The sequence below is a fragment of the Pipra filicauda genome, unplaced genomic scaffold (assembly GCF_003945595.2).
Source record: "Pipra filicauda isolate LSUMZ 115617 unplaced genomic scaffold, ASM394559v2 scaffold74_size2892960_pilon, whole genome shotgun sequence".
NCBI lineage: Eukaryota > Metazoa > Chordata > Aves > Passeriformes > Pipridae > Pipra > Pipra filicauda.
In genome coordinates, this window is record NW_024104920.1 from 1,319,659 (window position 1) to 1,334,179 (window position 14,521).

General features: G+C 40.9%; 2 protein-coding genes across 2 annotated transcripts in view; one reads left to right on the forward strand and one right to left on the reverse strand.

The window, feature by feature from the left end:
- Window positions 1-13,586, forward strand: part of CCNYL1 (cyclin Y like 1) — a 33,670-nt gene extending 20,084 nt beyond the window's left edge. The window contains exons 7-10 of the mRNA XM_027731387.2: window positions 2,058-2,177; window positions 4,204-4,370; window positions 8,874-9,036; window positions 11,830-13,586. Of these exons, the coding sequence (XP_027587188.1) occupies window positions 2,058-2,177; window positions 4,204-4,370; window positions 8,874-9,036; window positions 11,830-11,946 (567 nt within the window). The 3' untranslated portion in view covers window positions 11,947-13,586. The remainder of the gene's footprint in view (window positions 1-2,057; window positions 2,178-4,203; window positions 4,371-8,873; window positions 9,037-11,829) is intronic.
- The window catches only part of FZD5 (frizzled class receptor 5), a 39,688-nt gene that overhangs the window by 4,254 nt on the left and 20,913 nt on the right, over window positions 1-14,521 (reverse strand). The window contains exons 3-4 of the transcript XR_005566571.1: window positions 5,779-6,020; window positions 2,367-2,475 (exon numbers count right to left, since the gene is read on the reverse strand). The gene's annotated coding sequence lies outside the window, so the exon portion shown is untranslated. The remainder of the gene's footprint in view (window positions 1-2,366; window positions 2,476-5,778; window positions 6,021-14,521) is intronic.

Consider the following 14,521-nt stretch of genomic DNA (forward strand, 5'->3'; position numbering starts at 1 on the left):
GTAACAGCTAGGAGCAATTCAGCATGCAATTTTAATGTGACTGATCCTGGTACACCTTTATAGACAATCTATAAGATGCAAAACCTCAGAGTACAGGCAAGTTCAAGACTGGAGCATGTGCTTTTCACATCCAGTTTGAGCACTCCTAGCTTAATGCCTGTCCTACAGAACCACTTCCCTCGTTTTTCATTTGAAATTAACTTAGCAAAGCTCTAGTGGCTTTAACAATTCAATTTGCTCTGGGACTTACCTGAGTGAACACAGTTCAACCTATCTCACGGATTTGGCTTGTTAATAAACACTTTCTAATGAACAATTTAGTATTTTAAATTTGTTAGGGTTTCATCCCTAAGCATGACTCGTTGTGCTAGGAATTGTACAGTTGAATAAATAGAACTATTTAACCAATTAAAAAAACCCCAAACAACTTCAGGACAAGAGCTGTATTGAAGATTTCTTGTATGGACTGTAGCACTTCAAAAGGAAAAGTGTGGTCCAGAACTATTTTAAATGCCCAAATCTGTTGTTTTTCATTGAAAATTATTTATGTAAGATGAACTCCACTTCATCAGACAATTTCTTAATTTAACAACCTGACATCCTTTGATCTTTTCATATAGCCTAGCTCCTATTTAATGAGAGGAAAATCATTGTGTCCTTTAGGGAACACTTAAAGGTCTTTTTTATCTTGGTGCAGCATACAGACAGAAATAGAGTTATGGCTGATTGTCATACTTCTGAGGGGAAAGGCACAGATGGCTTGTTAGTTTCTATAGCAATGGCGTTTTGCCTGGGTACCTACTGTTCCTTTAAAAAGGTTAATTAGCTGGAAGAAATCTCTGAACACCTTGTCTTCCAAAGATGCAGTCACAAGGAGTTCAAATCCAGGCTCTGTTGACCCTAATGTGACCCAGTTACCAGTATCATGGGGTTTAGTCACAAATACCAGTCTCAGTGCCTTCCTCCTCAGTTCCAGTCAGCAGAACTGTACTTCCAGATGTGCTTTTGTACTGCTTGTAGCGCAGGAGGGGTCCTGCTCATGTTATTCCTAATGTTGCATGCCCACCCTGCAGAGGTAACCGCCACTGGTTAGTGGTGTATTTGAAGGCTGTGCGGAGAGTACAAAGTTAACTTACCTCTGCATTTTACTTGACACTGCTACCTGGCTTTTTTAAACTACAAAACACAGGAAAATGCTTACTGCTTTGCTTACCTTACAGCTACTTGTTTAATGTCAGGCGGGTATGATGTTCTCAGCTATTGTCTTTACCATACTATAGGTCTACCTTGGACTGTAGACAGAAATCAGGTATCAGTCTTGCAGAACCAGTGTGCAAAGTTGGAGCTCTTGAAGTTTCATCCCTCCAGGAAGAGTGCTGAATATCACAGTGTCTCTCAAACACTCATATAAGAATTGCTTTTACAGACTGTTTATTTCTGAGCTTTTCTTCTCCCCTGTATTTAGAAATAGTTTAGCACTGTGTCAGAGTTAAATCTACCTGTTCATTAGTTTTGTTGTCTTTCTGGAGTCTCTCAAGGATGAGTCCTATGAAGACAGTGTAAATTACCTTCCAGTTCTACCTGTGACAGAATTATTGCCATGTGTTCTTCAGCTCTTCCTCAGCTGGAAGAGGAATCTTGTGAAGTCTCTTAATTGCCTTTTGAAGAGCCAGTGTTTCCCTGGTGTGTATATACATGTGATTTTCTTGTAGGAAGAAGACTCCTTTTTTTTTTTTTTTTTACATCTCTTTCAGTCTGTAAAATGTTCTATGGACAATAGTAAGCACCTGCAATAATGATGGTAGTTCATGCTCTTTCCCATTAGCCTTACAGATCAAAAAAATGTTCAAAACAAAGATACCAGCTACAGCTATTGTGTTCTGTTTGGAATATTTGTGATATCGCAGGGCGGCTTCTTTCAGTATAATTTTGTTCTGTCTCTGTGACAGAAAAGGGTTGTCTACACTTTGGTGAGAAGAAATAACCATGTGTGGCTGTTCTTTAGGGTCAGTATTAAATAAGACAGATTTTCAGTAACTCAGAGGACTTTCTTTCAGCGGGAAGAAGTTCCAGATGACTACTACAAGCATGACCCTGATCACAAGCACATATACCGGTTTGTCCGGACACTTTTCAGTGCTGCACAGCTGACAGCTGAATGTGCAATAGTGACACTGGTAAGAGACGCCTCATTTCTGAAACTTGAGCTTTTGGAACACTTTCCCTCCCTCCTCAATAAGTGAACTGGGCTGACTTTTAAATAGTTACAGTATCTAATGAAACCCTGTTAATGAAGACACAGAACAAGTGAGTTCATTAGAGATTTCTAAGTAGTCACAGAATTGATTAACTAAAAAGGAACTTACCTTTTCTATATATGTATATGTAATGCTTAATTACTTGTCCAATCAAAAACTGCTTGTTCCATAATAGATATTCGCTGAAGGAGCTTGAGAAGAGCAGAACAGCAGGGCACTATAAACAATGGGATATAATAAGATCAGACTCAAAGATATCTTTTATTTCAGTTGTGTGGAGGGGAAAGTGTGAGTTCTGAGATCATATTAACCAGAACAGTGCAAGTAATACTGCCTTAAGGGGATTAATCCTATAGGAACTCTAGAACATGAACTTTCTCATTATATCCTTCAATCATTGCCACCTTTCTATCAAACTTTTTTTTTAAATTAAACCGAAGAGGCTACAACTTTTTTTCCCCAGGTGACATGGAGATACTTAGAACCTAAGAACAAGATAATAATCTCATTACAGTTTGTTGTTTGATTTCAGAAAGCATGATGGATATAAAAAATTGTCAGCAGTACTGATTTTATATATATATACATATATATGTGTGTGTATATGAAGGGAAATAAAAAACCCACAACTTATATAATTGCTACATTAGACAGTCTCTTAAACTGCACTTTGTTGCACACTAGATTTCAGTCTTCATTGTGTCTTCTTTCTGAAAAACAGTGTGAAAGGAGAACAGAACTGTCACCAAAAGACAATGTAGCAATTAAGCAAACTTAGCTCGAAGGACTCTCTTTAATATGGAAATGAGTAATTAAAAAGGCTGGATAGTTAGAGCTATTGAAACTCAAGGTTTTTGCTTTTCCAAAGACAGGCAAGCAATTTTGACAGAACAAGATGACAGCTAACCCTAGGCAAACTAGCTGAACTATTTACAAAATACGGAGCTAGTTTTTAAAGTTCGTTTTACCACTAGATGGCCCTGTTATTATAGGAACACCTTTAGGCCATTTGAGGGCTACAAGCAAAGGATGGGAAGAAAGTGTGAGGAGATAGATCTCAGTGACAAAGATTAAGCCTGCCCTTAGACCTTAGTAGGTGCAGCTTCCTGTACCCACTTGTTAATCTGAGGTTTCATTAGAACCGTGGATTTAGGTGAGGGAATAGAACATTAAAAACGATCTGTATTCAGCTTTGAAAATGAAAATTACTTGTTATGTGGATCATTATAGGACTGTGAAATAGTAGAAAACTTTAAAGGAAGGGACAGATTTGACATCCTGGAGTTAGTTTGAGATTTCATGGGAGGAATGAGTAAAAGACCAAGACACATCTTTGGACTTGTGTATCTTTCTAAGGAGTTGTTGATGTGGATGAAGGGACTGAAGACTTCTTTACAGGGTAAAATAGAAATAGCACTAGAACACCTTTTGTTGTGGAAAGATAGCGATTAACACATCTTTGTCCCATCACTAGAGATCACAGCACAGGTTTTTAGCACTTCCTGTTCAGCTACAAGTGCTGAACCTTAACCATGATGAGAGGTTAAAGTGATGTTGAGTGATTTGCTGTCCCACATAGGCCCTAATGAGAACCTGTGTGGGATGTGTGACACTGTGACAGAACGAGCTGTAACAGTGTTTCCCTGAAACAGCAATTGCTGATAGAAATGAACAGGACTGATACTTCACTATCTTTATTGTATACCCTGGTGGTCCAGTTCTTGTATTATAATAAAAAAGGAACCTGTAACTCCTGAAAATTTGGATTCTTAAGTGTAAGTAGGAATCATTAATACTTATTTTGACACACTTAATGGTAATAAATAGTCATATTGGACTGGCATGTTTGCTTCTCAGAACTCAGCTCCAGGTCTTAATTACACACATTGAAAAAAAAATGCAGTTGTTGGAGTTTTCTGTTTGTTTTTTTAACTTCTTTCTATAGGTTTATTTGGAAAGGCTTTTAACCTATGCAGAGATTGACATATGTCCTAGTAACTGGAAGAGGATAGTCCTAGGAGCTATTCTGCTGGCTTCTAAAGTCTGGGATGATCAGGCTGTGTGGAATGTGGATTATTGCCAAATACTGAAGGACATTACTGTTGAGGACATGTAAGTTGCAAGGTTTGGCTAATCTACAGTGGTGGGGTTTTTTGGGGGATGGGAGGTGTTCGTGGTGGTTTTTTGTTTGTGTGTGGGCTTTTTTAATGGTACTTGGTGTGATCATACTGAAAAATGTCTGTCTCTGTTGCTGTGATATATGTACATGGTGTATATCTGGTGTCTGGCCTAGTTCCCTTTTTTAACTCAAGAAACTTTGGATGATTACCCTACTTTGAGACAAGTCTGTGCTAATAATTCTAATGACTTGGGTGAGCAACTTCGAAGTTAGTTTTCTTTACCTTCTTTCTCACAGTGATGAGCCATGGAACTAAAGTGCCCAATTTATAGTCTTATCAAAAGATTTGTTTTGGAAGGAAAAAAGTTAACTAAATTTGTTCCCGGCCTTTTCTGTTTTAGAACTTGAAAAATGGCAAGGTAAACTCTAACTTGTGCCTTATGTGTGTGCTCGTGTATCCAGCTAAGGCCTAGATATCTCAAGGTGTGAATTTCTAGCTGCTGCTGACAGTTGTTGTTTGTGTGGGTATCTGTGGTTGCACGTGTTTAAACACAACTACTGCTACAGCTTATCCTCTTCGGCAGAGTTCTTAGACGTGCCTACAATGCTGAGAACAAAATCCTCAGTCTTACAACTGCTTGTTTATGTAAGGCTGTTCCTTGGATATATTTTTGTCTTGGATGTAGATTTCAGTTTTTCAGAAATTTTGAATCCGCTGTCTTTTCTTGGTGCACTCAGATTTAATCCCTACAGATTTCGCAGTACTGGAAGATGTTCATCCTCGTGGCTCCAGGCTCATGCCATGGGCTGGAGGTGTGTTTATGTGGAGTATATTTGGCCCATTAGGTGTTCTGGTAAATTCCTTCTCATAAAGCTCTATCTAAGAGCTTTGAAATGTCAACATTATTGTTTCAATTCTATTTGGCAGCTTGTTCCCCTATTATTGCTTGTTCCACTATTATTATCACAGTGGTAGAAATGCTACAAGGCCAGCTTAAAACACCAGGCTTTCTGGCTGTAGTAAATCGCATGACATGCTTTGTGTGTGAGTTTTATCACACTGCTGTGCCCTGAGCATGTGTTCAGGCCTGTGTAGTAAGAACCAGTCCTAGCACAGGAGCAGACTGAGGTGGTAGAGTTTTGCACACAGCAGTGAGAGGCTGCCTGTGTGATGGGAGAGTCTGCTCTTGCCCCAAGCTCTTTTCCCTGGATTCAGCCCAAGCTAATGTTTAAAATACAGTAATTATTCATTTGGGAGGAATACCTAGTTTTCTTCCTTTTAGGTTGAGGGTGGCATTTCTAAAATTGAGGGAGTTTTCTCCACCAAAACAATTTTTATTATTCAAGTTATTTCACATGTCAAACAACAACAGTGAATGCAATTATTTGTTTTATACATACCCCTTGCCTGGGAGTTCTTTGTCTCAAAATGCAGGACTGTGCCAGCCCTGCTTTCAGGAAAGCATAATTAGTGATTTTATACAATGTACATCTTCACTCAATCTGGCCTGGAGTGCTCATCTATCTGAGGAACATACTTGAAGCATTGCTGCAAATAACTCTGAGATGGCTGAAGTGGGGTCAGCGAAGAAAGGAGTGCTGGAGTATACATCTTGCTCTTTTTGATGTCTCCTCTTCTAGCCCTATTTGGAACAAATCAAATTGATAGCACTGGAAATATCTGTAACAAGCAGGATGTTTATTCTCTTGCTGATGCTGGGTCTCCTGAAATTGTCAGTACTTCCATTTTCAAAGCAGTGATGATGGTAAGGAAAATAGATGGAATTTAAGTATGTTCTTTCCTCCCAAATTGAAGATGGGATTTTTGTAATCCCATCTAATTTGAAGTGACTTAGACCTTTGGATTAAGGTACAGGCAGAAACTGTACAACCACTTCCTCGACAGTGGTCGAGGGTGCTCATCCCAGGCTCTGCACTGCTTGGCAGACTTCACTGCTCCTTGGTTGGATAACATCACCATAATAGGGACCTTGGAAAACTGCCTAAAATAGTCAAGGAAATTATTTTAAGTTTAGAAGTTTACTTTCAGTTAATAGTTGGTGCTATAGTTAATTGTCAGATTTAGTAGTTCCAGTACTTTTTTAAACCAGTAATTTGATAGTAAGTATTAGCTATTTGAAATACAAGTGTTAGTGAGAGAAAATCGGCAAAGGATTTCAGGCACAACTGCATTCTAATGTTGATGATGGCTGGTGATGCTGCCAAAAAATTCACCTAAAATCCCAGCAGCTCCCCAGCTAAAGATTGCTTGGCAGGACTCTACCAAGGTCGCTCCCTGGGTGGGCCATTCTTGTGCAGTAAAGGCCTATCTGCAAGAACTGGTGGCAAGTTTTGTTTGTGTACTTTCTGTGAATTTTCCTCTTGGCTGTGTGGATCTAGAATGACCTCACTAACCTGCTAGACACCCTTGTTGAGCCACTGCAAGCCAAGCAAGGGAACTACACCGCTCTGGAACTGGCAAAATGTCGTATGTCTGATTCAGTGCACCCAATTTGCAAATCTCGAGTGTGTGTGTGTGTGTGTGTGTGTGTGTGTGTGTGTGTGTGTAGAAGCCAGGCACCTCTTCTGAAGGCAGTGTAGGTGCATCTCCTCCCCAGCAAACACTCCTTACTGCTCGGGACACGTGCTGGCAGCCCCACCCCACAGCTCCATTGGCAGCGGGAGCTGGGTGGCTCTTCCAGAAACTGCCAGCAGGTCACAGGTTGTGAAGGGATACATGGTCCAGGCCTGGCAACTGGCAGATGTGCTCATTTGTCTTAGCCTCTTCCTACTCAACGCGGGTAAAGTGTTCATCTTATTTTTTCTATCACAAGCCCTTTTTTATGTGACCAAAACACAGATGGTTATTTTTAGTGAAAAGAGTTTTTCTTTGGGGTTTTGGGAGGTTGGGTTTTTTTGTTTTGTTTTACTTATTTCTAATGGTGGAAAAAAAAAAATCAAAGGAAATTAAATTGATATTTGGAAGTCATCCTTTGTCAGAACTTGCTTGCTTTGATGAGAGCAAATCCATAATCACTGAAAAATTAACTGTGCAGCTGCTAATCTTGCCATGATTGTTTGTAAGGGGACACATGCTGTTCACTCTTTAGGCTACATATATTTGTAAATAAGGCACAGAAAACACATGGGCATTATCCTTACCCAGGTTTTAAACCACTGTTAATAGACTTGTTAATCCAATGAAGAATTGTATTTTTACAGAATTAAAATGTATTAGCCTAGTGAGTACAAAAGGGGAAGTGAAGAGCATTTATTCAACAGGGTAAATCAAGCTCTGATCAGCTGATCATCAAAACATTATCTGATTTACATTTCTATAGGCTTATGACCATATGAACAGGAAATTAATTTTGGCACTAGGTTCAATGATACTCAAGTCCACTATGCCAGAAGCAAGCACAAAGCTGCTATTCATACTGAGACCCGCCATCCAGTACAGGACAACCTGGATGATTCCTTGATTTATTTGCCCCCCTCTGATAGGTAGAGCGTCCATTTTGAAAGCTCCCAAAAAGCAGTAACAACCTTGGCACTGACTTTGTGCAGCTTACCTTATGGTGTTACCACAGTTGGCCTACACAGCTGCTAAATTCTCTTGAGACAGGTCTGCTACCAGTAGGAACAATTGTTGAGTTAGTGTTGAACTGAATTGCTTGTTTTGGGTACCACCAGTTTCTTTTTAGGTTAATTTGTAAAACGTTTTTTCTCTATAGAACATCTCTGCTTCAGCTGACCACAGTACAGTAGCTGAAGCAGCCTTTTTCATGTCATGGCACTCTCCCCGCTTTCCTCCAAGTATTTTGCCCAGTGAAAACAGACAAGAGAGTAAAAACTGGACAGTGCCCTTTGACACAGTACTTTGTTATCCTTCCTAATGCTATTGAGGAAAAAATTCCTTCTCCCACCTAATGCTGCTTATTTATTTATTTATTGGAGATGAATCCATGTTGCTTCAAGAGGCTTTTTTCTGTGAGATAATAGCAGCAGCTCTTCATAGATCCATTTGTTGCCGTGGTGATCTGCCTACTCCTTTTGTTAGTCCGCCTCTACTTCAATAAACCCCCTTCCTGTTATCAGCCTGGTGAAAATGTCTGCAAGTTCTTCAGAGCTAATAAACAGCATACATCATTCCTTTCATCTGATCACTATAGTGTGGGGCCGTATGAGAGTGAGAATGGCGCATGAATTGTACAGCTGCACTAATGGAACTCCGAAGAATGAACCTCCCCAGTCAGCCGAGTGAGTGCATGACAGGGCACTACCTTCCTCTCCGAGCCGGAGGTGCCAGGACTCAAAAACTGCACCTTGTTTTGAGCACCAGGGAACGACCTATCTCTCAAAACTAATAATGCAGAGCTCTCGATGACTATTTCGGAGTTGCTGGTTTTAAAACAAGCTTGAGGTCTCTTCAGTGTTTTCAGCCAGCTAAAACTATCTTTTTTTTCCCTTTGTCTTCTGTCCCTTATGCCTCCTAGGAACGAGATGGAAAGACACTTCTTGGAGCTACTGCAGTTTAATATCAATGTTCCTGCCAGTGTTTACGCCAAATACTACTTTGATCTTCGCTCTCTAGCAGATGACAATAACCTGAGCTTTCTGCTGGAGCCTCTCAGTAAAGAGAGAGCACAGAAGCTGGAGGTAATGCTCTGAGAGTGGCTGAGCAGGGGACTCTGTCTGTATGTGTAGTAAGAGCATCTGTTGCTAATCATGTTAAGTGGTGGTTAGAAAAAGTAAAAAGCTTTTAGATTAGTGTATTACAGGGTAATTTAACCCCTTTATTACTACAGTTAGGATGTCTAAAACCATGCCTGGGCTAAGCTAGTATTCTGAGGAAAGGAAGGGTTTCAGAAGAGATTACAGAAGTCCCGCAGATCGCAAAATAAAATGGATATTATTTTGGGAACCATAGCGCAGCTAGGCTACTTACGATTGAAAGGATTAGTGTCATATGTAATGGATTGTCTGTCCTTCCCTAGTCACAGTCTGTATTCCAAGCACCTAGAGACAGTCACACTCAGCCCTTTCTAAATACTACCAGCTGAAGGTTTCCCACTGCATCCCACTGCACAGCTGCTTTTAGAGGGAGCACTCTTACTGCTCTCATGGTTTAATAAACCATTTGTCTCGGGACAGCTGCAGAAAAAATATGCTTCTTTTCCCGACTTGTAGAACCTCACCTTTCCAAAGAAATGTTGCTTTAAGATAAACTTTTGGAATAGCCTCTTCTTGGGAATCCTTCAGAATGCCCAGAGGAATGTAAATGCAGATAACTGGCCCTTTCTGCTCGATGAGAAAGGCTGCCCTTCTGTGAGTCCCTGCTGCCTTCTTGGTGTGAAGGCACATTTTAAAAAACTTGAACTTTTGCAGAGTCAGTCTTCCTAGCTGATGGAGATGTCTAAGACATTTTGAAAATTACCTGGGTTCCCAGGGAAATTTTCTTGTTGGATCAATGCAACCTTTCATCTGTCCAGGTTTAATTGATGACTCTGCATGTTATTTTGTTGACCTTTCAACAAAGGCATTACCACAGGCCCTGTGTACACTGATACCATAGCCCCTTTCAAGAGGGTTGTGCTACGGTATTCTTGGCTTATATTGTTCTGTTGTCCACCCCCAATAATTCTGCCAAGTCCTAGGGTTTTTTGTTTTGTCCCAGAAGTGGCTGAACTTTGGAAATAAGTGTGATCCCTCCTGGTCTTTTGGAATGATAGGTATGATATGCCTATGAATTCCTCTATTTAAAGTTAAGCAATGCAACTCTTCTGCTTTGTCTCACCCTTGTTACTTGCACTTTAAGCTAACACTGTCACTAATTGTAAATGTGGTTGTAGGGCAGTTCATAGTCCACAGGAAATTGTTTACTGAACTGCTCAGTGCCCAGGCATAAGTGGATGATTTACAGATTGTGAGCCTGTTTTGTTTCTTCTTTCTTAGCATTTGGGGGCTTGGTATTTAAAATCAGAGTAATTTTCAGTACAGTATGTGATTTGCCCTAATGTACTTACTTATGCATCTCTATAGGACATTTTGGGATTTGATTCTAAAATGTGATAAATATTTAAACCATTTGCTAAAATTTTTAATTCCACCTTCTGGGTTGAAGCACATGAGCAGTTGATAGAGCCTGTATAAAGTGGTGAATTAGTGAATTCCAGAGACTGAAAACTGATTTACACCATATGGGCAGCTGGGGCTAAATATGTCAACACAGGTTGCTTTATGATTGATGTGCCAGCATTAAAGCAGGATGGAGAGTCTGCCTGGTCTTGCAGCAGGAGCTCATGCCGCCAGTATCTCAAAGAATGCCACTCTTGAGCCAAATGCATGCCTCCAGAAGGTCGGCAGGAATAAATGTAAATAATTATTTTAAAACACACTTAGAACTTTATTCATGCTCAGAGTGCTTTTCACCTTTTGAACTTCCAGAACATAGGGCTGTGCTGAATGGGTGCTGCCTTAAAGGGAAGGTGTAGGCTTGTAGCTGATTGCAGGACTCTGAGAGTTCATCTGGTGATAGGTAGTAAATTATTAATGGAAGTAAATGTTCAGGACTGACATTCAGTTCAGCCTTTTAATACAGGTATCCTTATTAATTTGCATTGATAATGCCTGAAGGCTCCAATCAGAAATAGGCCTTGCAGGGGAGGACACCCTCTTTTTTGGACAATTGTGTTATTAGGATTTTAAATAAAAATTTGTTACTAGAATAGCTGCACCAGAATAAAGGCCTCTTGACTAGCTAGATGAGCATGACAGAGGCAAGCCAATAAATGGATGAAAAAGCAGTTTAGCAGTTAAACACTAGGATGTCCACATGTGCTAGTATTTAATTGCTGTAATAAAGTGCCATGGCTGCCCTCCCTTCTCAGACCTCTTCCAGGACATGATCGTGTGGGTGATCCTGGGAAGACCATATTGGGGTAAGGGTGTAGAGAAGGTAAAGGCAAAACAGACATCGTAGTAGAACTTCATTTCCTAGGCTCACTTTCACTGAGTGGCCAAAGGCAAGATGCCTGAGGGAGTGCAAAGACCTTTTTAGGTTGAACCTTTTTCTCATAGAAATGCCTGTGCACATACCTGTGCACTGTTAAAATAGAGGGTTTTGTGCTGCTGTGTACACCAGACCCAGCTACCAGGTGCAGTTTTCAACACAACTTCCTCAAACTTTTAAGTCTGAAATGGATCCAAGTTTTCCATTAGACAGTGAGACTAGTAAAAGAAAGGAGATAGTTATGGAAACCACTCCCCTTCTTTAGGTCTTACTTTCTGATGGCTGGGGTTCATGTTAGCATGGGGACAGACCCCTTTAATATTTTCCCTCACTGCTGCAGAGCACCTGTGCTGTTGGTATTACGGTTGTAAAACCTCCCTTGAAATGTTTGAACTTTTCTAATGTGTACTTTTCATTTTGTCTCTAAACGTGGCATCCAGGCTATCTCCCGGCTGTGTGAAGACAAATACAAAGACTTGTCAAAAGCTGCTATGAGACGATCTTTCAGTGCTGATAACTTAGTTGGTATCCGCCGTTCTAATGCCATCCTCTCCTGAGGAGAGAGAAAAGTGCAGCACCATGAACCAGCATCCATATGAATCGGAGGAATACCACCACTCCACGCACACAAGCCAGCAGTGATGGTGTCTTCCAGCAAGAGGAGGAGAGGAAGGTAAATTAGCCAAGAGAGCCCAGAGCTTGAGGAGCATACTTGGTGCAAAAATCAAGATCTTTGTCAAACCAACTCTCTCCTCCTTCTAATGTATCCAGAGGTGCAAAAACAAACTTATCTCCTTCTCTCCCCCACAGATGTTTGCTTACTATGTAGGCCTATGGCTGTGAACTCTTGAGGTTTTTAATAATAAGTAGTTTTAAATTTTAGAATTTAAACACTAACCACATGACTATAGTTACAATGTTCTTCCCTCCTCTCCCCTGTAATCCAGAGTCTCACTGCATTTGTATTTCAGGTCAATGCAGTGTTAACAAAAACAACACAAAACATGGGACTCTTAAAGTATAAAGCCACTCTGGAGCTGAAAACAGTAGCATAGACACGTGTTGATGGTTTTTCCCTGGTTTGGCTACTAAAAGCTGCTATTATTGGTGATGTGTTCATGCCAAGAAGCTGCCCAGCAGGAAGGAATTCCAACTCTGCACCCACAACTTCACTCCAGTAGAGATTGTCAAAAGACTTTGAATGTTTTGACTGGGGGCAGAGATATGGTTTTATGTATTGTTAAAATGTATAGGGTCCATGCTGCATTTCTTGTGAATTATGGTGCTTCTCTCATTTTCTAATACTTATATTGCTCTGGAAGAGATGTAATCTGTGTATTTTTCTGAGGCATTGAATGAAAAAGTTGGTCTGGAAACATCATCACCATCCCAAACAGTGTAGCAATCCAGTGGTGAATGGCGTGTGTGCAGCACTGCTTCTCTGAGTTCTACTGCAGATCTCTTGTGCTATATACAGTGGAGTTCCTAAAGCTGATATTGTGCATCCATCTGGCTCTCCTTGGGTTTCAGTTTCCTGGGAGGGATTTACATTCATAATGAGACAATAATGAGTTTGAGAATCCTGGACTACCTAAGAAGGTAGATGAAAAAAATATTGTGTTCAATTGAGAATTATCAAAAAGCTTTCTACAAAACCTATTTTTTCTTTCCCAAAGTGAATTTTATCTTGTGCAACTGCTCTACAGGCTTGGGGTTTGCTCTTTCTGAGACTTTGGAACAGCGCTTACTTTCAGGCTCTGAAACTGAACTCTAAACAGGATAAGTATTATTAGACTCTTCCTGTTACAAGTCTTTGTAGTATCTTCCCTTCTTGGATCCAAATAGGTTCTAGGCAGTGTGTCCTAGGAGCAGATTTCCCTCCAAATGGCATGGGTTTTGTGCACTTCCTCATACAGCCAAGGCCCAGAAACTTACACTGAGTAACAAGTCCATGTGCCTTTGGGAGTGGGGCTGTCTGAGTGCCATCCTCAGTTTGGCTGCACTCAGCTGTTAAAATGATGCATACAGCCTTTTGCAGTATGCAAATATGCCAGGCCCTGGCTCCCAAATCCATGGAACTTGGCACTTCAGGTATTGATCACTAGTTCAATTTTGAAAATAACACTACATCTTCAGGTGGTTTTCCTTTCTCATGTTTGTATTAAAAGAAAAGCTAATAAACTCTATTTTAATTAAAGTTAAATGTGAACGGTGTGTTCTGTACAGGTGTTGAATTCCATTGCTCCTCATGAGTATTTGGTGCTGTGCAGCTTCTCTCAAGTAGGAAAAAAAAGAAAAAACCCCAGTGGTGTGTGTTAAGGCCCCTCCATTCCCCATATCAGCCCCTCGCCTTCCTTTTATCCCAGTGAGTCGGGAATGTCTGGGAGCAGGCAGCAGGGGTCATGTGGCAGCTGTGAGTGGCGCTGGGCAGCCGGAGGCCTGGTGGGTGCAGTCCTGCGTGGCTGCCCAGCTGTTCCCACATGGCGTTTGGGCTGCTCAAATAACCACTCACTCACAGTTTCTTTACACTTAAATGGCCTTTAAGGAGAGCCAGTCTCTCTGGAGGCGACCTGATGTTTTTTAAGTCCTCCCTTGAAGAGCAGTAAATTGGAAGCTACAAGTGACCACCTCCTGGATTGACTTGTGACCTAATTGCTAAGGAGCTTTGCTTCCCTCAGCACTGCCAGGTGCCTTCAACTGTGTGGGATCGGTCTGGTGCACTTGGCTGTGGGCTGGTGTGCTCACTGTGAGGGGCTCAGCAGAGACTGGGGGCACTCACTTCCCTTTTTTTGCCAAATGATCTTCCTGCTGATCTGGATGTCAGGTGAATGACAACTCAAGCTGATGGCTGCTTCTGCAACATATCCTGCAGGAGACTGCTGCTCCAAATTTAATTTTGCTTTGAATCTTACCTGGCTTTAGTTTTACTGTAGCCCAGAGCACATTCTCAATGGGATTTTGATCTGTTCAGCAGACACTAAACAGGCCTGAACTACAACTCGACTTCTTAAGAGAGAAAAAGTCACAATTCCATTTAACGTTCTGGTCCCCCTGAAAGAGTTAGATTCTGGAAAACACAACTAGTGTATTTCTTATCTAAACAATAAAAAATAAACCATACAGCTCCCTTTC